General features: G+C 37.3%; 1 protein-coding gene and 1 non-coding gene across 17 annotated transcripts in view; one reads left to right on the forward strand and one right to left on the reverse strand.

The window, feature by feature from the left end:
* Positions 1-23,211, forward strand: part of LOC123637857 (ankyrin repeat and KH domain-containing protein 1) — a 133,165-nt gene that overhangs the window by 104,537 nt on the left and 5,417 nt on the right. For 7 of the 16 annotated variants that reach the window (XM_045550962.1, XM_045550975.1, XM_045550964.1 and 4 more), the window contains 11 exons: positions 4,362-4,457; positions 5,452-5,568; positions 7,989-8,163; positions 8,975-9,431; positions 10,256-10,402; positions 11,258-11,407; positions 11,554-13,166; positions 17,235-17,411; positions 18,441-18,692; positions 19,181-19,356; positions 20,131-20,295. In XM_045550962.1, coding sequence (XP_045406918.1) covers positions 4,362-4,457; positions 5,452-5,568; positions 7,989-8,163; positions 8,975-9,431; positions 10,256-10,402; positions 11,258-11,407; positions 11,554-13,166; positions 17,235-17,411; positions 18,441-18,692; positions 19,181-19,356; positions 20,131-20,295 — 3,525 coding nt within the window. Of the gene's footprint in view, positions 1-4,361; positions 4,458-5,451; positions 5,569-7,988; positions 8,164-8,974; positions 9,432-10,255; positions 10,403-11,257; positions 11,408-11,553; positions 13,167-17,234; positions 17,412-18,440; positions 18,693-19,180; positions 19,357-20,130; positions 20,296-20,573; positions 21,062-23,211 lie in introns of those variants that run through there. The other 9 variants (XM_045550969.1, XM_045550978.1, XM_045550971.1 and 6 more) reach the window with 6 other exon arrangements.
* Positions 10,673-10,749, reverse strand: LOC123639061. The gene has a single exon (XR_006735628.1). It is a non-coding gene; the product is annotated as a small nucleolar RNA SNORD45 (small nucleolar RNA).

Here is a 23,211-nt window from a genome sequence, read left to right on the forward strand (position 1 = left end):
ACCCTGCAACCTCCCCAGACCAATCATTCATGCTGACACCCCCTTTGCTCTACTATATACTCTAGTCACTGGCCTAGAATGCACTAAACTTTCAACTGCCTCAGGGCCTTTGCTCACTGGTTTTCTTTTCCTGAAATGTTTTCCCCTGCTCTTCTCTTGGCGCACCTCTCTACTCATTCTTTAGCTCCCATTTTAAACGTAACTTCTCAGGAAGTCTTTCCCTAACAATCAATCTGAAAAAGGTCCCTGTAGTTCTCTTTTACAGTTGAATTCTTATTTTCCTTATCCCAGTTTGTAATTACATATTCAAACCCTTTTAAATATCTATCTCACCAACAAGACTAGAATTTCCACGAGGACTAAGAGTCATGACCATCTTTTTCAGCACTGTTTATATGCCCAGTTGTTTAGCACAGTGTCAGACACATACTAGGTGGTCACTAAATAGCTATGAGAGCAATGTAAGTTATATGTCTTAAAATATTTTCTAAACTTAATTCTTAAAATTTTTTTTCTTTTAATTGAAGTATAATTTACATATAATGAAATGCATGAATCTTAAGGTGCAGGATTTAATGAGTTTTAATAACTGTATACATACATATAATCCATGTCCCATAAAGGTACAAAATTCCATAACCATAGAAGGTTCCCTCATGCCCTGCTCTAGAGGTACCACTTTTCTGATTTTTATCTCGATCAGACTAATTCTTTTATTTTTAATTGTGTCAATGTAATTTTAATAGATTTAGGGGGTAAAAGTAGAATTCTGTCACATGTATATATTATATAGTGATGAAATCTGGGCTTTTAGTGTACCCATCTCCTGAATAGTGAACATGTACCCCATAGGTAATTTTTTATACCTCACCTCCTCTCACCATGCCCCCTTTTGAGTTTCCAGTGTCCGTTATACCACTTTGTGTGTCCTTGTCTAGCCATAGTTTAGCTTCCACTTATAAGTGAGAACATGCAGTATTTATTTTTCTGTTCTTGAGTTACTTCATTTAGGCTAATGGCCTCCAGTTCCATCTTAAGTTGCTACAAAAGATATTATTTCATTCTTTCTTATCGCTGAGTAGAAATCCATGGTATATATCTACACACCACATTTTCTTTATTCACTAATCAGTTGACGGACACCTAGGTTGATTCCGTATCTTTGCAATTGTGAATTGTGCTGTGATAAAAATATGAGTACAGGTATCTTTTTGATATAATGATTTATTTTCCTCTGGGTAGATATCTAGTTGTGGGATTATAGGATTGAATGGTAGACCTACTTTTTAGTTCTTTGAGAAATCTCCATACTGATCTCCACAGAGGTTGTACTGGTTTACATTCTCACCATGGTGTATAAATGTTCCCATTTCCCCACATCCATGCCAACATCAAAACCGAAGTCGCTGTTTTTTTGACTTTTTAATAATGCCCCCTTTTTTTTTTTTTTTTGAGACAGAGTGTCGCGTTGTTGCCCTGGCTAGAGTGAGTGCCGTGGCATCAGTGTAGCTCACAACAACCTCAAACTCCTGGGCTTAAGCGATCCTACTGCCTCAGCCTCCCGAGTAGCTGGGACTACAGGCATGCGCCACCATGCCCGGCTAATTTTTTCTATATATATTTTAGTTGGCCAGATAATTTCTTTTCTATTTTTAGTAGAGACCGAGTCTCACTCTTGCTCAGGCTGGTCTCGAACTCCTGACCTCGAGCAATCCACCCGCCTCGGCCTCCCAGAGTGCTAGGATTACAGGTGTGAGCCACCACACCTGGCCTCTGTTTTCTCTTGATTATTTCTTTTGCTGTGCAGAAGCTTTTTAGTTTAATTAAGTCTCATTTGTCTATTTTTGTTTTTGTGGCATTTGCTTTTGGGGTCTTAGTCATAAATTCTTTGCCTAGGGCCTAAAATTAGTCCAATGACCAGAAGAATTTTTGCTAGGTTTTCTCGTAGGATTTTTATTGGTTCAGGTCTTACATTTAAGTTTTTAATCCATCTTGAATTAGTTTTTGTGTATGGTGAAAGATAGGAATCCAGTTTCATTCTTCTGCATACAGCTATCCAATTTTCCCAGCACCATTTATTGAATAGTGTGTCCTTTCCCCAGTGTATGTTTTTGTCTGCTTTGTCAAAGATCAGTTGATTATAGGTGTATGGTTTTATTTCTGGGTTCTCTATTCTATTACATAGATCTCTGTGTCTACTTTTATGCCAGTACCATGCTGTTTTGGTTACTATACGCTAGTGGTATAATTTGAAGTCAGGTAATGTGATGCCTCTAGTTTTGTTCTTTTTGCTTAGGATTGCTTTGGCTATTTGGGCTCTTTTTTGGTTTCATGTGAATTTTAGAATTGTTTTTTCTAATTTTGTGAAAAATGATGTTGGTATTTTGATAGGAATTGCATGGAATCTGTAGATTGCTTTAGGCAGTATTGTCTTTTTAACAATATTGAGGCCAGGCACAGTTGGCTCATGCCTGTAATCCTACCACTTTGGGTTGCTGAGGCAGGAGAATTGCTTGAGGCCAGGAGTTCAAGACCAGCCTGGGCAACACAATAAGACCCCCGTCTCTACAAAAAATAAAAAAATTAAAAAATCAGCCAGGCGTGGTGGTGTCAGCTGTAGTGCCAGCTACGTAGGAGGCTGAGGCAGGAGGATCACTTGAGCCCAGGCATTTAAGGTTGTAGTGCGCTATAATCATGTCACCACACTCCAGCCTAGGTATAAGTGCAAGACTGTCTTACAAAAAAAGAATGCCCAACAACAACAACAAAAACTCGCCCAACAACAACAACAAAAACTCTCCCAACAACCACAAAAAATCTCAGGACAAGATGGATTCACAGCTGAATTCTACCATTTGTACAAAGAAGAACTGATGCCAATCCTACTGAAATTGTTCCAAAGATCAAGAAGGAGAGAATCCTCTGTAACTCATTCTGTAAAGCCAGTTTCACCCTGATACCAAAGCCAGGACAGGATGCAACAAAAAAAGAAAACTATAGACTGATATCTCTGATGAACATAGATGCAAAAATCCTCAACAATATATTAATACTAGCAAACCAAATCAAACAGCACATGGAAAGGATAATTCACCATGATCAAGTGGGTTTCATCCCAGGGATTGAAAGGAGGTTCAATATATATAAGTCAATAAATGTGATTCACCACATAAACAGAATTAAAAACAAAAACCATATGATCATTTCAATAGATGTGGCAAAAACATTAGATAAAACCCAGCTTCCCTTCATGATTAAAACCCTTAAAACACTTGGCATAGACAGAACAAAACTCAAAATAATAAAAGTCATACAAGACAGACCCACAGCCAACATCATACTGAATGAGAAAAGTTGAAAGCATTTCCCCTAAGAACTGGAACAAGACAAGGATGCCCACTTTCACCATGTCTACTCAACATAGTACTGGAAGGCCTAGCCAGAGCAATCAGACAAGAAAAAAAAAACAAAGGGCATCCAAATTGGAGAAAAGAAAGTAAAATTATGTTTGGTGATGATATGATCTTATACCCAGAAAACTCTAAGAACTTTTTCTTACTGATTCTTTCTTGCTAATTGTTATATTTGGTCTATTCAGAAGTTTTATTTTTTCCTGGTTCAATCTTGGGAGGTTGTAATTTCAAGGAATTCATCCATTTCCTCTAGGTTTTCTAGTTTGTAAGTGTGTAGTTGTTCATAACAGTCTCTGATGATCTTTTGTATTTCTATAGTGTTGTAATTTCTCCTTTTTCATTTCTAGTTTTATTTGGGTCTTCACTCTTCTTTTCTTGGTTCAGACTAATTCTTGAAGATGTTTTAGAATCTTAGGAGGAGAAATAGATGTGTTTAGAATTGATTACAGAGCATTTTGCCCCTGATAATGGCATTTAGAAAGTGCTTTATTTAGATTCAAGTCATAGGGCTCAGAAAAATGTGATCATCTACCTTGTCTAGTTTAGTAAGGTAGAACCAAAATAATGCATTGAAATCTAGGAAATCCTCTTTGTTTAGGACTCATTTCCCTCTTACACTGAAGTTCATTTTAAATCATCAATTTTTATCTTATTAATAGATTTGTTCTAGGAGATATTTTTATACAAAAACTTTTCTACTTTCAGTTGGAAGTATACTGATTAAATCTAGGAGAAATGACTTTTAGTCCACCATATATTCCTGAGCATGTTGTGCTTACATTTTTCTGTTTATAAAGTGAACACTGTTGTTATTTTCATAATTTTAATTTTAAATTTAGTAAACTATCTCAACCTATTAATCTGCCTTTTTACTCTTTAAGTTGTTAAGCATATGGGCAAAATTTTAAGGGATTCTTTTGTGTATTTTCTTTGTTGTACTTCTTACAGGGTCATGTAAAAGTTGTTCAATATTTGGTGAAGGAAGTAAATCAGTTCCCTTCTGATATAGAATGCATGAGATACATAGCAACTATTACAGATAAGGTAAGTTTAATATGCTATTGAAAAAAATTTTTTTTAAATAAAAATTCTGTGAGACAGTAAACTAAAACTAAAAAAAAATAGGCTATTGAAGCACATTTTTGTTCTTTGTGGAAAGATATGCCTAGGTGTGCAGTTAGGAACTTGTTCTTTTTGTCCTCTAAAACAGCGGTTCCCAACCTTTTTGGCGGCATCAGGGACTGGTTTCATGAAAGACAATTTATCCACAGACAGGGAGTCCGTGGGTGGGGAGAGTGGTGGAGCTGTGTAGCCTGGGGGTTGGGAACCGCAGCTCTAAAAGATTGATCACTTGACCTTTTCATCCTTTAGTTTGTTTCTCCATTTGCAAAATAGATGGTTATAATCTTTTTTTTTTTTTTTGAGTCCCTGTTGCCCGGGCTAGAGTGCCTAGCATCAGCCTAGCTCACAGCAACCTCAAACTCCTGGGCTCAAGGGACCCTCCTGCCTCAGCTTCCCGAGTATCTGGGACTGTAGGCATGTGCCACCGAGCCTGGCTAATTAATTTTTTTTTTCCTATTTTTAATCACCCAACTAATTTTTTTTATTTTTAGTAGAGATGGGTTCTCCCTCTCCCTCTTGCTCAGGCTGGTCTTGAATTCCTGACCTCAAGCATTCCTCCCATCTCGGCCTCCCAGAATTCTAGGATTACAGACGTAAGCCACCACACCTGACCAAATAATGCTTTTGATAAACTATTTTGAGATTTCCTTCCTACTATGGGCCATAATTACAGTGACTACACCTAAGATTCATTACTAAACCATTAGCTTGATTAGGTTTTCTAAGAACATGCAACTTTTTTAGGAAATGGTACCTTATTTTGATGAAAGATTGAGGATAGCTTAATTTGGTTTAGTGAATTTTCAGTTGTTTCAGCTTTAATCGCTGCACTTTAGTGTGCTCATCAGCTCAAATTTTATTTGGCCTCTTTATATTATGTATTTCTATATTCACATAATTCCATTTTCTTCTATAGGAACTGTTGAAAAAATGTCACCAATGTGTTGAGACGATTGTGAAGGCTAAAGACCAGCAGGCTGCAGAAGCAAATAAGAATGCAAGTATTCTTTTAAAGGAACTTGATCTGGAAAAGGTGAGTGGGAAAATAATTTTCCTTTTTAGAAATTGTTCAAAATCTGTGCTCTTATCTGAAAAAATATATATACATTTTCTGGTGCTAACTAAAGTAGATGTTAGCAAAACTTTAGGGTGGTGAGAATTCTGAATGTGTGGCTTTAAAAGTTCTATAAAGTAGAAAAATGATTACTTCTGTAATAGCCTCTTGTCAATTTTTTTTTGTTGCCCAGGCTGGAGTGCAGTGGCCTCATCATAGCTCACTGCAACCTCAAACTACTGGGCTCAAGTGATCCTCCTGCCTCAGCCTCCTGAGTAGCTGGGACTACAGGCTCACATCTCCATGCCTGGCTCATTTTTCTAATTTTGCAGAGATGGGGTCTTGCTCTTGCGCAGGCTGATCTTAAACTCCGGGCCTCAAGTAGTCCTTCCCCCTAGGCCTCCCAAAGTGCTAGGGTTACAGGTGTGAGCCACCATGCCTGACCCTCTTGTTAATATTTTTCCAATGAAATTTGTTAGTCTTTCGTAAAGATTATAATACAAATAAACAGATGCCACATAAATGTATTTTTAATAGCTTTACTGAGATTTAATTCACAAACCATACAATTCACCCACTTAAAGTTATACAATTCTCAGTGGGTTTTAGTATATTTACAGAATTGCGTATTTCTCACCACAAATCAATTTTAGAACATTTTCATTATCCTAAAAAGAAACCCTGCCCCTCTTTCCCTACAATCCCTCCATCCTAGGTAACCACTAATCTACTTTCTCTCTATATAGATTTGCTGATTCTAGACATTTCATAAAAATGGTATCATACAATATTTGGTCTTTTGTGACTGGCTTCTTTCACTTAGCAAAATGTTTTCAAAGTTCATCCATGTTATAGCATAAATCAGTACTTCATTTCTTTTTATTGCCAAATACAAAAAATATTCTGTTCTTTAGATATACCACACTTTGTTTTATTTCCTTATCAGTTGATGGACACTGGGTTATTTCTACTTTTTGGCAGTTATGAATAATGCTGCTATGAATATAAGTGTACAAGTTTTTGTATGAGCATGTTTTTATTTCTCTTGGGTGTATTCCTGGGAATGGAATTACTGGATCATAGGGTAATTCCATATTTAACCATTTGAGAAACTGCCAGATTATTTTCCTATATGGCTGTACCATTCCTATCCACAGTGTATGAAGGGTCAGTTTCTCCACATCCTCACCAATAGTTGTTATTATCTGTCTTTTAGATTATAGCCATTCTAGTGGGTATGAAGTAGGTATCTCATTGTGGTCTTTTTTTTTTTTTTTTTTTTGAGACAAAGTGTCGCTTTGTTGCCCAGGCTAGAGTGAGTGCCGTGGCATCAGCCTAGCTCACAGCAACCTCAAACTCCTGGGCTTAAGCGTTCCTACTGCCTCAGTCTCCCAAGTAGCTGGGACTACAGGCATGCGCCACCTGCCCGGCTAATTTTTTCTATATATATTTTAGTTGTCCAGATAATTCGTTTCTATTTTTAGTAGAGACGGGGTATCGCTCTTGCTCACGCTGGTCTTGAACTCCTTACCTCGAGTGCTAGGATTACAGGCGTGAACCACCGCGCCCGGCCTCATTGTGGTCTTAATTTGCCTTTCCCTGATGGCTTGTGATATTGAACATCTATCTTTTCATGTGCTTTTTGGCCATTGGTATATTTTTTTTGGAGAAATGTCTGTTCAGATGCTTTTTTCATTTTTTAAAAATAACTTTATTGGCTGGGCATGGTGGCTCACTCTTGTAACTCTAGCACTCTTGGGAGGCCGAGGCAGAAGGATTGCTTGAGCTCAGGAGTTCAAGAGCAGCCTGAGCAAGAGTGAGACCCAGTCTCTACTAAAAATAGAAAAAGTTAGCTGGGTGTGGTGGCACATGCCTGTAGTCCCAGCTACTTGGGAGGCTAAGGCAAGAGGATTGCTTGAGCCTAGGAGTTTGAGGTTGATGTGAGCTAGGCTGATATCATGGCACTCTAGCCCAGGCAACAGAGCAAGACTCTGTCTCTAAACAAAAAAAAAAGAAGGTATAAATGATAAAAATTGAATATATTTAAGGTATGTGACTTGATGTTTTCATAGTCTATTTTGTAATCGGGTTATCTTTTCCTTAGTGAGTTGTAAGATGTCTTTATATATTCTAGATACAAGTCCCTTACCAGACACATGATTTGCAAAAATATTTCCTATTTTGTGAGTTGTCTTTTTACTTTCTTGGTGGTTCCTCTGAAGCACAAAAGTTTTTAATTTTGATGATGTCTAGTTTATTTTTTCTTTGTTGCTTTTATAAATGTGTTTTTAGAGTGACATCCATGGGAAGCCCCATGTATCATAAACAAAAATATCATTTCATTCTTTATTTTAAATTATTACATTATTGGTAAAATGATATACCTACTTTATTTTTAGTCAAGAGAAGAGAGCAGAAAGCAGGCTCTTGCAGCTAAAAGAGAGAAAAGAAAAGAAAAGAGAAAAAAGAAAAAAGAGGAGCAGAAAAGGAAACAGGAAGAAGATGAGGAAAACAAACCTAAAGAGAATTCAGAACTACCAGAGGATGAAGATGAAGAGGAGAATGATGAAGATGGTAAGAAATGAACCATGTGAATGACTGATAAAATTCTCCTTTTTTAATCAATTTGAGTGCTTTTGCTCTAATTAACTCCAGTTAAATATTTGATCACTTTTAATCTGAAATTGACACCTGACTTTTACAGTAAATATTTCTAAATGTTTTACTTTATAAAGGATATTAATACAAGAAAACAGAAGGGTAAAAAAGCAGGCACATAATTTGAAGAAGTTCATTTGTAATTTAAGTCACTGTGTAAAACATCACATGTATACTAAAAGTGATACATTAAGAAGTTTGCCAGTATTTCTTTGGTTGTTTTCTACCCCTTCCTCCCCTGATTAGAAACTAGGAAGAGGTATAGTTTCTCAATAAATTCTTAGGTTCAGGCTCGACTATATAGAGGGGTGAAATGTCAGTAAAGATTTGAGTTCATTACTCTCAATGAGTTGTTTATTGTGCCTTCTGGCGGTACTTGCAGTAAGCAAATAATTTTGCTCTACTTAAATTCTAATTCTAAGGTACTATTTGAAAAATTTCCTAAATTCAAACTATATTGTGGTTTTAGTTAGTTTATGAGGCTAGCATTTCAGATCTTAAGAATGTTAATGGTGTGCATATACTATACCAACTTAGACATCAAAATATAAAATTGTATATTTGTTCTAACAATAGTAAAGTTTTCTTTATTTATTAGTGACTACTGGTAAAAAGAAAATATGACCTAAAGGACTGCATTATTATGAGTTTTGAGGTATATTCTGTCAGAATTTGTTTTGAGATCTGTGGCTCTCAGTGTGATTTTTATCCTTTTTGATAATTTCAGTGGAGCAAGAAGTTCCCATAGAACCTCCTAGTGCAACCACCACGACCACAATTGGAATCTCTGCAACATCTGCAACATTCACAAATGTGTTTGGGAAAAAAAGGGCCAACGTGGTGACAACTCCCAGCACCAATCGGAAAAATAAGAAGAACAAAACAAAGGAAACCCCTCCCACGGCACATTTAATTTTACCAGAACAGCATATATCTTTAGCACAGCAAAAGGCAGATAAAAATAAAATAAATGGAGAACCTAGAGGTGGTGGTGCAGGTGGGAATAGTGATTCAGATAACTTGGACAGCACAGACTGCAACAGTGAGAGTAGCAGTGGTGGTAAAAGCCAAGAGTTAAATTTCACTATGGATGTGAATTGCTCTAGTGATAGGAGGTACCCCTCACTACTCCTCCATTCTCAGGAAGAAAAGATGAGTACCGCCACTTCTAAAACTCAAACACGGTAAATTTTTCTGATTTGTTAACTTTACATTCACCTTTCCTTCTTCATGCCTGGCACAAGAATTTGAAGTACATTATCCAAGAACAAGTTGTGTTGAACAATTTAAGTTTACCACATTATCTGTCTTCAATATTCAAAACTGAAATTTATCCATGTTATGTTCATCATGTGCCACTTAGAAAGTGAGATTATTGGAAATTTTTATAAGATTCATAGTCTGAAGTTGAAAATATTAGCATGCGTTGATTTTTATCTATGTCATTTTTATTGATTATGGTCTAATTTTTGGCCTCGGAATTCATTTTAATACTAAAGTACTAAGGACTCTTTGCTCTGTTTCTGTTTTTCTGACTTGTTCATTAGTTGATATGCCAAGTTTTAATTGAAATATTTCAGCATAACTTTGTCCATAAAGGAATACTCTCTTGAGTTTCTATCTTAAAATTTAGGCCGGGCGTGGTGGCTCAAGCCTGTAATCCTAGCACTCTGGGAGGCCGAGGAGGGCGGATCATTTGAGCTCAGGAGTTCGAGACCAGCTTGAGCAAGAGCGAGACCCTGTCTCTACTAAAAATAGAAAGAAATTATCTGGCCAACTAAAATATATATAGAAAAAATTAGCCGGGCATGGTGGCACATGTCTGTAGTCCCAGCTACTCGGGAGGCTGAGGCAGTAGGATCTCTTAAGCCCAGGAGTTTGAGGTTGCTGTGAGCTAGGCGGATGCCAGGGCACTCACTCTAGCCCGGGCAACAGAGCGAGACTCTGTCTCAAAAAAAAAAAAAAAAAAAAAAAATTTTACTGGACTCGATTTTTTTTCTCTTCTCAGAGTTGAAGGTGAAGTGAATCCTAATTCCTTGTCAACGAGCTACAAGTCAGTGTCATTGCCATTAAGCTCTCCAAACATAAAGCTGAATCTCACTAGCCCTAAAAGGGGCCAGAAAAGAGAAGAAGGGTGGAAAGAAGTTGTACGGAGGTAAGTAGAATTAGTCTCATCTTTTTTAACTTTCATAAACTTTCTCCTTCTCTTGTGAAATGGTTACCTAATTAATTAATGAATAATTTGGATGTGTTACTACTTTAAACTGCAGTGCTGTACTAATCCAGAATATGCTAAAGCAAAATTATTAATAGAAGCTATATATAAATTTTGCATGCATATTTTATATAACACAAGCAATGTTGGCTTTTTTGGATTACCTGTGAGTTGCTTTTTTATAGTTTAAATATGAGACTTTTTTTTTTCCAGGTCTCAGTAATTCTAGAGCTAAAGTACTAAAAATCAACTTTAGATTCAGAATACATGCCAGCTCATCATCGACCTGAGGCTTTATTTTTTATTACTAAGTATGAGCTTTGATATTGGTTTAAAATGAATATGCTAGCATATATTATTCTGTATGGATTTCAGTAATATGGCATTCATTATTATAAGTTAGAAAAAGTTAACACATATGGCCATTACATCTTAGTTGATATGTGATAGTTTGGGCAGATTTGAATGCTTAGATTTTGAGTGATTTAAATATAATTTTTGTTTGAAATCGCAATGGAATTTTTAACTTTATTAAATTAAATTCAATGTGGTAAAAGAGGTCAGTTTCTGAAAAAGGGCCAATATGATGACAACTCCCAGCACCAATCAGAAAAATAAGAACAACAAAACAAAAGAAACCCAGCCCATTCAATTTTAAGAATTTCCTCTTTAAGGTTTGAATAATATTCTGTAGATGTCCATGAACATACTTACTGATATGTCTGTTTTAATAAAGACATTTACTATTCATAGACATTGAATTTCATAAGCTCATATGTAGTCTTCATTTTATAGGTCAAAGAAATTATCTGTTCCAGCCTCAGTGGTGTCCAGAATAATGGGAAGAGGAGGATGCAACATCACTGCAATACAAGATGTTACTGGTGCCCACATTGATGTGGATAAACAAAAAGATAAGAATGGAGAGAGAATGATCACAATAAGGTAATTGTGAAATATGTATGTTGCTAGTTCTGAGTAAAAATTATATTTTATAAGAAGCATACTTTGGTTAGATATGGTACAGTTAAGAATTTTATTTGATGGTAATATTATCTGGATTTTTTATGTTTTTATTATTTTTTCCCCAGGGGTGGTACAGAATCAACAAGATATGCAGTTCAACTTATCAATGCACTTATTCAAGATCCTGCTAAGGAATTGGAAGACTTGATTCCTAAAAATCATATCAGAACACCTGCCAGCACCAAATCCATTCATTCTAACTTCTCATCTGGAGTAGGTACCACAGCAGCTTCCAGTAAAAATGCATTTGCCTTGGGTGCTCCAACTCTTGTAACTTCACAGGCAACAACATTATCTACGTTCCAGCCCACTAATAAACTTAATAAGAATGTTCCAACAAATGTACGTTCTTCTTTCCCAGTTTCTCTACCTTTAGCTTATCCCCATCCTCATTTTGCCCTGCTGGCTGCTCAAACTATGCAACAGATCCGGCATCCTCGCTTACCCATGGCTCAGTTTGGAGGAACCTTCTCACCTTCTCCTAACACGTGGGGACCATTCCCAGTAAGACCTGTGAATCCTGGAAACACAAATAGCTCTCCAAAGCATAATAATACAAGCCGTCTACCTAACCAGAATGGGACTGTTTTACCCTCAGAGTCTGCTGGACTAGCTACTGCCAGTTGTCCTATCACTGTCTCTTCTGTAGTTGCTGCAAGTCAGCAAATGTGTGTGACTAATACCCGGACTCCTTCATCAGTCAGAAAGCAGTTGTTTGCCTGTGTGCCTAAGACAAGTCCTCCAGCAACAGTGATTTCTTCTGTGACAAGCACTTGTAGTTCCCTGCCTTCTGTCTCCTCTGCACCTATCACTAGTGGGCAAGTTCCTACCACATTTCTACCTGCAAGTACTCCTCAAGCACAGCTTTCTTCACAAAAGATGGAGTCTTTCTCTGCCGTGCCACCCACCAAAGAGAAAGTGTCCACACAGGACCAGCCCGTGGCAAACCTATGTATCCCATCTTCAACTGCAAATAGTTGCAGTAGCTCTGCCAGCAACACCTCAGGAGCTCCAGAAACTCACCCATCCAGTAGTCCCACTCCTCCCTCCAGTAACACACAGGAGGAGGCACAGCCATCAAGTGTGTCTGATTTAAGTCCTATGTCAATGCCTTTTGCATCTAACTCAGAGCCTGCTCCATTGACTTTGGCATCACCCAGACTGGTTGCTACTGATAATCAAGACACCAGTAATTTACCTCAATTAGCTGTACCAGCACCTCGAGTTTCTCATCGAATGCAGCCTAGAGGTTCTTTTTACTCAGTGGTACCAAATGCAACTATACACCAGGATCCCCAGTCTATTTTTGTTACAAATCCAGTTCCTTTAACAGCACCTCAAGGCCCACCAGCTGCAGTGCAGCTTTCGTCAGCCATGAACATTATGAATGGTTCTCAAATGCACATAAACCCAGCAAATAAATCTTTGCCACCTACATTTGGCCCAGCTACACTTTTCAATCACTTCAGCAGTCTTTTTGATAGCAGTCAGGTGCCAGCAAACCAGGGTTGGGGAGATGGTCCGCTGTCTTCACGAGTTGCTGCAGATGCCTCTTTCACTGTTCAGTCAGCGTTCCTCGGTAACTCTGTCCTTGGACACTTGGAAAATGTGCACCCTGACAATTCCAAGGCACCTGGCTTCAGACCACCTTCCCAGCGAGTTTCTACTAGTCCAGTTGGTAAGTTATTTATTAACTACTGCCGTAGCTCAGTTTGGGGCTCTCACAGCCTAATTTAATCTTCCAAGAAAATAATAAAGCATTTGTTTTGTACCTAATGCATGATTTTAAGGAAATGAGGCCAGGCGTGGTGGCTCATCCCCGTAATCCCAGCAGTTTGGGAGGTTGAGGCAGGAGGATTGCTTGATCAAGGCCGTGAGTTTGAGAAGCCTGGGCAACATAGTGAGAAAATAACAAAAAAAATTAGGCGGGCATGGTGGCATGCGCCTGTAGTCCTGAGTACTCAGGAGGCCGAAATGGAAGGATCACTTGAGCCCAGGAGTTTAAAGCTGCAGTAAGCTATGATCATACCACTGTACTCCAGCCTGGGCAACAGAGTGAGACCTTGTCTCTAAAAAAAAAATTAGAGTGTATCATAAATAGTAAAGACCCTTTATAATGATGCTGATAGAGCAGACAAAAAAGAAGAGCTATAGGTAAATCACTAATATACAATGAGCTGCTTTATATTTTCTCTATGATTTGTCTCTCATAGTAAGGAGGTTATACCTTATGGCAGTCCATTTTCTTAGAATTGGTGTCAGAGGATTAATAAAAAGGGCTCATGGGGTACTTTAAGGATTCCAAATTTACAGGTTTTTTTTAAATTATAGTGATTGTTTACAGTTCTCAGATTTTAAAAATTGAAGTTGCAAAGATGTTTAGGCACCAGACCATGATTTAACTTTGCTTAGTATTACTCTATATTATTAATATTAGATGCAGCTATTTGAAGAGATCCAATCATTTATAGGTTCTTATTTTAAAAAGACCAACTTAGATTCAGCTATTGGTTCCTAAAAATTAGAAATTAGTTGCTGACGCATCCTAAGAAAGATATAGATAGATATGAGACCAGTTTTGACTTAAAGATATTTGAAGAACCATAATGTATTTTCTGGAGTTTAAGAGCCAAATTGTCATCCAATCTGCACTATTCTGAAAAACAAATTAGAAACATGGCTGACCCATAATGGGGGTAAGAAGCACTATTGCTGGCTGGATGCAGTGACTCATACCTGTAATCCTAGCACTCTGGGAGGCCGAGGTGGGAGGATCACTTGAGCTCAGGAGTTCGAGACCAGCCTGAGCAAGAGCAAGACCCCATCTTGACTAAAAATAGAAAGAGATTAGCTAGACAACTAAAAATATATAGGAAAAAATTAGCCAGGCATGGTGGTGCATGCTTGTAGTCCCAGCTACTCAGGAGGCTGAGGTAAGAGGATCACTTGAGCCTAGAAGTTTGAGGTTGCTGTGAGCTAGACTAACACCACGGCCCTCTAGCCCAGGTGACAGAGCAAGACTCCATCTCAAAAAAAAAAAAAAAAGAAGCCTCCTACCACTTAGCATTTCTATTCCAGTTGGAAAACTGTACCATAGCCCATGCTACCTTTTTTGCTAATTATAAATTGATCTATGTTGTTTAAAATTATTTGTGAGTTATAGATATGTATAGCTTTAGCTTTCATTTCAGATATATTTCCATTTACTTTTCAGGAAAACACAGCTGTTATATCATCTTTCAAATAGAAATATAAGCCTGCGTAAGACAGTGGTCCAAAATATTCTCTAGAATTTGTTTTCTTCTTTTCTATAAATAGGCATTTATTATTATAACTTTTCATTTTGGGAAACTGGAACAGATTTTGAGAAGCTCCAGGGTGAAGTGCCTAGGCTGTGATAGAAACATTTATCCTTGACCTTCTTTCTAGGGCCCAGGATTAATAAGCGCGGCTCCGTTTCTTCATTGTCCCTCTGGTTTCTTTTGTTAATGCTCTTCTTTCATGGAAATAGTTTACTCTTCTAGTTTTCAGGTAAGAAGAAAATACTTAAGAAGATGGGGAAGCGTCCGGAGAAATTGAAAGCATTATACACTGTTGGTAGAATGTAAAGTGGTACAGCCCCTTTGGAAAAACAGTTTCATTGTTCCTAAAAAAGCTAAACATAGAGTTACCATAATGACCCAGTAATTTCACTCCTAGGTTTATGCAAAAGACCTATGTCTGTACAAAAACTGGTACACAAATGTTCATGGCAGCATTATTCATAACTGCCAAAAAGTAGAAATAACCCAGTGTCCATCAACTGATAAGAAAATAAACAAAAACATGGATGAACTTAGAAATCATTTTGCTAAGTGCAAGAAGCTAGTCACAAAAGACCAAATATTCTCACACCTGTAATCCTAGCACTCTGGGAGCCCGAGGCGGGTGGATCGCTTGAGCTCAGGAGTTTGAGACCAGCCTGAGCAAGAGCGAGACCACGTCTCTACTAAAAATAGAAAGAAATTATCTGGCCAACTAAAATATATATATAGAAAAAATTAGCCGGGCATGGTGGCGCATGCCTGTAGTCCCAGCTACTCGGGAGGCTGAGGCAGTAGGATTGCTTGAGCCCAGAAGTTTGAGGTTGCTGTGAGCTAGGCTGACACCACGGCACTCACTCTAGCCCGGGCAACAAAGCAAGACTCTGTCTCAAAAAAAAAAAAAAAAAAAAAAAGACCAAATATTGTATGATACCATTTATATGAAATGTCTAGAATCAGCAAATCTATAGAGACAAAAAGTAGACTAGTGTTACTTAGGATGGAGGGATTGCAGGAAGACAGGGAGAGAGGGTGATGGCTAAAGGGTACAGGGTTTCTTTTAAGGATAATGAAAATGTTCAAAAATTGATTGTGGTGATGAATACTCAATTCTGTAAGTATACTAAAAGTCACTGAGCAGTATAACTTTAAATGGGTGAATCGTACGGTCTGTGAATTAAATCTCAGCAAAGCTATTAAAAAATACATTTATGTAGCATCTGTTTATTTGCCTAAAATGCAGGTATTATAATCTTTACAAAAGACTGACAAATTTCACTGTAAAAATATTAACAAGAGGCTATGATAGGAATGATTATTTTCCTACTTTATAGAATTTTTAAAGCTGCATTCAGAATTCTCACTACCCTAACATCTACTTTCATTAGCACTAGAAAATATAATTTTATTTGTTTATTTATTTATTTTCAGAAAAGGGCACAGGGTAATAGTTGCCGAGCACCATAATGAAAGTCTGCAATAAGTAGAAAACACATCAAGTTATCCAAATGTCCAGAATAGGCAAATCTGTAGAGACAAAAAGTAGATTAGCAGTTGCTTAAAAGCAGAAATATGGCAGTGAGAAGGACAGTGAGGGACAGATAATGAGTATGGAGTTTCTTTTAAGGGAGACAAAAATATTCTAAAATTGATTGTGGTGATGGTTGTACAATCCTGTCAATATACTAAAATCCCTGAATTACATGTCAAAATTGTTTTATAAAAAGGATGGGAAATAAAACTTTGAAAATAACATCTGCTTGAGATAAGTTTTGACAATTTTGATGCTCATGTTAACTATTTTTTCCTGAAATAAGCACCTATAATTCTTTTTCAGGCCCTTGTCCCCTTTCCTAATACATTTCTCCAGAGAAATAAATGGAATTTGAGAAGATGGCTAAGTTCAGTTTTATAGAAACTAGATAGAAGTTTTGATATAGTTTGTAACTGTTGATTTTTTTTATCAGATAGAATACTGAAATTATTCTTAGTTTCATAGTATGGTTTTCTTCCTTGTCAGGAAGGACATGATGGTAGATTTTGTTACTCATCTTCCATCGGAAATGACTGTAGTTATATAGATGAAAAGTTGTACTTTCAGATTTACCACAAAAGAAGTTATTGATGAGTACCACTTTATTACAACATATTCTCATTTCATGTCTCCTTCAATTAAAAGCTTTGAGATTTGTCCAAAATATTACTACAGGTGACTGCCATTGGGTTCACTTTTCTATATCTAGTGCTGTTTGGTGATACTCTTCTGGATTGTAAGAAGAAAAAAGGGTTTGGCCAATACAGTATCACATAAATGGATTATTTTTGCTGTGATCCACAAAAATGAGCCACAAGCTGTCTTCCTTTTCAAAAGGGAATAAGTAAACCTCGAACTTTTAATTTTAAAGCCTTGGCTAATTGGATGTCTTGGACATGTTTTATTTCAGGGTTACCATCCATTGACCCATCAGGCAGCTCCCCATCTTCCACTTCTGCTCCTCTGACAAGTTTTTCCGGCATACCAGGAACAAGGGTTTTCCTGCAAGGGCCAGCTCCTGTTGGGACTCCTAGTTTCAACAGACAACATTTTTCTCCCCATCCTTGGACAAGCGCCTCAAACTCATGTAGGAATCCTGGAGGAACTCTTCCCAGAGAGTTTTGAATAAGTTACTAAATCATTTATTTCAGGGAACACTATGTTTTAAACATTAGTAAACTAAATGGTAGGCAGATACTCAAGGTTTGTATTGCAGTCTTGTCAAAAAATTGTCAGTCATTTGTAGGATAGAAAACATGAGACGGGTCAAGCTATTCCAACCCAGAAATGTTTGTACTGGGACTTGGATCAAGAAAGGAGGTACTACAAGTAGTTTTACAAAAGGACCCTTTGGGGGCAGTGCTGTGACATCATTTCTCAAATCTGAGAAGTTGTTGAATTTATATATATGGTTAATTTGGTATGATTTCTCATTTATTTTATGAAACTACATTATTGCCATTTATAAGTAAAAGTATTCCTTTGTTCTGACTTATTTGTTTCAATATTTAGAATAGCTTAAGTATGTGGAATTGAAGAGGATTTTATTTTTTTTTAATGAGCATCAGGAGGTAGTCAGTGTACTGGATGTTTTGACAAGCAGAGCTACCCAAATTACTTAAGAGTACCATTAAGAATCAGAGGTTTGAATTAAGCCTACAATCCTTTGCTAACATTTAATGTTTCTTCTTTATGGGAAAAAAAAGGCTATAGAAAGGGAAAAAAAGGAAAGAACTAGTAAGTATAGAGGGCTACCAACTGTTTTGCATATAATACGCTTGGTACTGTGTGAACATTGCCACATTTTAGTTAATTTAAAATGTGACAATATATGTTTTGAGAAGATTATTTAGAGCTAGAGCAAAACGTGGCCTGTTTCCTTTCTAGCCTTGATCAGTTCAATCAGGAAAAAATGTTTTAGACTATTTGTTTTATGCTTAATATAGGCAGAAGTAGTCTAGGCCAATGTTTATAGAATTACATATTTTCATTTGAATGATCTTATGAAATATTTCTCTACAGAACCTATGTTGTGGAATAGATCTTTCCAACAAGGCTTCTCATATTCTTAAGTTTTTATATGTAATAAAACAATAGAGAAATATTTTGCCACCAGGTGACTCTTCTATTCCATCTGTTTCTTCGGGATCATCTTCACCTCTTTCAGCCACTTCTGCCCCACCAACATTGGGCCAACCAAAAGGAGGCAGTGCCAGTCAGGATCGAAAAATACCTCCCCCGATTGGAACAGAGAGACTGGCCCGGATTCGGCAAGGAGGGTCTGTTGCACAAGCCCCTGTGGGGACCAGTTTTGTCGCTCCTGTTGGACACAGTGGAATCTGGTCATTTGGTGTCAACGCTGTGTCAGGTACAATTACCTTACCCTCTCTCTAGAAGGGTATCTCAAATAAGTTACGAGTTTGCCATTAAAACTTAGTTTTTTAGAAACAAACAAACAAAACTTAATTCCTGTGCTTAACAGTCAGGGAAGGGTATTTACACTTATGAGGAGTCCAATCCAATCTCAGGGTCTGGAATGTTAATTGGGATGATATATAGAGTTGATCAGAAATAAAAGATTCAAAGTGAGTGTCCTTTCCCTCTTAAACAATCATTTGAGTTCTTTCAGAGAGCACTTTATCTTTTGAAAGACAAAGTGGAGTGAGGTATTCAAGGGACTTCACCCAGTTTTCCAGGAACTTGTTTTTTTTTGGCTTGTAAGATTGTGATGAATGTGCCTGAGCTCTTCAGAGAAAAGATTTTGATCACATTTAGTATGAAAAACAAATAAAGTCGTAATGTATTATTGTTTTATCTAAATAAATATCAAACACTGTTTTCAATTCTTCTTTCTAGAAGGCTTATCAGGTTGGTCGCAGTCTGTGATAGGGAACCATCCAATGCATCAACAATTATCAGACCCAAGCACATTCTCTCAGCACCAACCAATGGAGAGAGACGATTCTGGAATGGTAGCCCCCTCTAACATTTTTCATCAGCCTATGGCAAGCGGTTTTGTGGATTTTTCTAAAGTGAGTTGACAAACATCATTGTAACTTGTTTGACACTTCACCAGTCAATGTAGTCACATGTTAAAGAATAGTTTGTATTGAAGTAATTGTCCCTTTTGTTTCTGTGACGTTGCCAGATCTTTTGCTCAATTTCAAGAGTGGGTAGTATTGTCCACAGTTAGTTTGTCCTCACATCATCCTGAAGATGTCCCTGTCCACCTAAAACATCTGAGGGATTTGTGTTCTGCTGCCACAGCTTTGAGAGAGGCCTCTGTCTCTCTAAACAGTTGGCCATGAGCTCTCTGATGCCTTCTTGTCTGTTCTGACAGCTTTCTGGCTACCAGAAAGCCGGATTATGGATGGAAGTAATCATGTAGAGTTCCCTTTTTTCTTCTTAGCACATGCTTTATTAGTGAAACTAAAATATGGGAAAGTTGAGGGTATTAAATGTTTTCATCAAATATGGAATATGGAAAATTTCCTGATGACTTGATATTGAATTTAGGTTTTTTTCTTCCTTGTTGAGAAATGTGGATACAGGTAAACACTTTTGCTTTCTCAACATCGTGCCATGCTATATTACAGGATCCTCTGGAGTTCTTTGTTTATTTTAGAGACAGGGTCTTGATATGTTACCCAGGCTGATCTCAAACTCCTGGTCTCAGTGATCCTCCTGTGTGAGCCACCATGCCTAGCCCTGGAGTTCTTTGAATGAGGGAAATTGAAGAGGTTTAAGCTGGTATTCTGGGATCATTTATAAAAGTTTTATGATTAAACCTTTTTTTCCTGTTTTAGGGACTGCCAATTTCCATGTATGGAGGCACCATAATACCCTCCCATCCTCAGCTTGCTGATGTTCCAGGAGGCCCTCTGTTTAATGGACTTCACAACCCAGATCCTGCTTGGAATCCTATGATAAAAGTTATCCAAAATTCTACTGAATGCACTGATGCCCAACAGGTAAAATGGGCTTTAATGCTCTTTAATTTTTCAGATTTGTTGTGTCATACTTTTAATTCTGTGGGTAGTGCAAATTCTGAATGTCAAAAGTCATGAACCAACCATTTTGATTTGAATTAAGTTTTTCAATATCAAGATGATGCTACTAAACATTTTATTTCATGTATGTGTATTCTTCGTAGGCAGAAACAGTGAATTACCATTGCATTTATATATTCATTTTGTAAATATCTAAAGATTCCTAATTAGAAATTCCAATTTTTCCTCCCCCTTTTCAGATTTGGCCTGGCACGTGGGCACCTCATATTGGAAACATGCATCTCAAATATGTCAACTAAGTTAGAAGGTCTTAACTCTTTAGCCTTGTTTGAGAAACCTATGACTTTGGAAGAACCCTGGGGATTTTTTTTTTTAATGTGCCTAACTAAGAAATTTTCTCTGAGCAATGGAAATTTGATTGTCCATTGTATAAGAACAAACTGATTCCTATCCACCTGATTATGTTCTCTGGTTAGTTTAGCCATTTTGAACTTAAGATCAGATGAACTTAGTGCTTTTGGCTAAACATACTGAATGCTACTTGTATGCAGACGAGAATTAGTTGATTACATATTTCAACCTTTTAGGGTGGTAAATACATGTATAATTGTTTACATACTTAAAAGGAAAAAGTTGAGTAAATTTCTTGTCATATAGTGGCTCTACTTAATGTAGCCTGTATTAATGTGAAATATTTACCAGAATATTCAATAAAAAGATGAACAGTGTTTAGAAGTGGGGTGTGATCCTTTCAGTGGTCATGCAGGTACCACCCTATCCACATCATAATGAACCAGATCATTAATACTGTATTTGTAACAGGCTTCTAACATTTTACACTTTAGAGTCCATTCTTAGACTGCCTTGAAAAAGCACTTTTAAGACTAGTTATCTATTTATTCTGTGTTAAACATTCCTTGTTTCCTTGTTGTCTTCCATATCATTTTGTGTGTGACAAAGTTTCAAGCCCTGGCAATGTATCTTACCTAACTTTAGCAGATAGGCCATTGATAGGTTTTGCTCTTTATAGATCATGAGATTGTCAATAAGAATCATTGGATTTAAATCAGATGACACTAAACAAACTGAGGAACAACCAAATCATCAACTTCAGGTTCCTTTGGTGCTTTCTGACTTTTTTTTTTAAATCTAAAAGATTTATTTGGTTATAGGTATTTTAAGTTTTATTTGAGTTAAGACATAAGAGGGGGGGTGACTCCTGTCATTCTGTTGTATTGTTGAATCAGCTGAGTACTGTTTATAAATATGTCACTTTGGGCTTTAGTTCCATGGCCCCAAGAATGAAGAGCCAGTATGTTTAACAAGCTAAACACAGGAACACTGGGATGCGTTGTTTTGGACAAACTAAAGGCTATGCCAAGAATCTGATGCAATAAAGAAGGAAGAGTTATCCGCCGGGCGCGGTGGCTCACGCTTGTAACCCTAGCACTTGGGAGGCCGAGGCGGGTGGATCGTTTGAGCTCAGGAGTTCGAGACCAGCCTGAGCAAGAGCGAGACTCCGTCTCTTCTAAAAATAGAAAGAAATTATATGGACAACTAAATATATATAGAAAAAAAAAATTAGCCGGGCATGGTGGCACATGCCTGTAGTCCCAGCTACTCGGGAAGCTGAGGCAGTAGGATCGCTTGAGCCTAGGAGTTTGAGGTTGCTGTGAGCTAGGCTGACGCCATGGTACTCACTCTAGCCCGGGTAACAGAGCGAGACTCTGTCTCAAAAAAAAATAAATAAATAAAAAGAAGGAAGAGTTATCCCACTGAAAATGATAGTCATCAACTTATTTGTTTTAATATAGCTGAATTTCCTGGTCTTATCTATAGGCAATATAAAAAAGAAAAGAAAATGTTTGAGGCTGATAGAAAAGCCAAAACTTATCAAGGCAAAGGAGGATGCATAGAGAAAGAGTAGTAACTAGAGGCAGCAGCATACTAGCAGCACTTTTCTATTCTTATGCCAACAGAAATTCTTAATCTTCTCTGCCCAGGTCCTAAGGCCAGCATCAGATCAGACATACCATGTTTGTTCTATGTTAGACATAACCTGGTTCTTTTGTCTTCCATATCATCTTACATATAGGAAAACTTCCTTAAGTTCATTTCTTATTTTCTATTTTGAATGGATTTGGAAAGTGTCACTGGCGTTGAAGCTACTGCCTTTGTAGTGATCAATAACCACATCAAGTATTCTCAAGAGGCCCCTTGACCTTTGCAGGGGGGACAAAAGACCCCCTCAGATCACCTACATATATTGTTGTTTCCACTTACCACCAACAACCAAAAAATTACCTAAAATTAGTGAAATGAATGAAACTACTCCTGATGAAATATACACTAATGAGAGATAACATTTAGTAAATTATTCAGTGGGACAAAAAGGTGAGTTTTATTCTATCTTAACTATCTACAGTATATTTTAATTGTCTGGAGGAGCCCTTAAATTCATACTCTGTACCTTGAGGACAACAGAATGAGAAATTTTATCTCAGGTCAGAAACAAAAACCCATGAAAGGAAGGGACGCAATTATGAGGAACTTTTAGGAGAATTGGGAAGAAACATCAGTTGTGCAGTTGGGAATAGTTCTTTGGGATGCTATCCTCCCTTCCCTCTTACAAGCACTTCCTTCCTTTCTTTCTGACTATTTGGATCCCAGTAGCTTATTCCCAACCTCATTTCTCCTGCTATAATCTCTTCTTCCTCTGCCTGCCTCTTCCTGGCATTCCTTTTCTACTATTTTACCAACTTCAGCATTGGATAAAACCTAGCTCAGGTAAGAACTCAATAACTTTCAAAATATACAAGGGATATGGGGGGAGGACGCATGGATACAGTGGAACAACAGTAACCAGAAGCCTAAATT

The sequence above is a fragment of the Lemur catta genome, chromosome 5, assembly GCF_020740605.2.
Source record: "Lemur catta isolate mLemCat1 chromosome 5, mLemCat1.pri, whole genome shotgun sequence".
In the NCBI taxonomy this organism is placed as follows: domain Eukaryota; kingdom Metazoa; phylum Chordata; class Mammalia; order Primates; family Lemuridae; genus Lemur; species Lemur catta.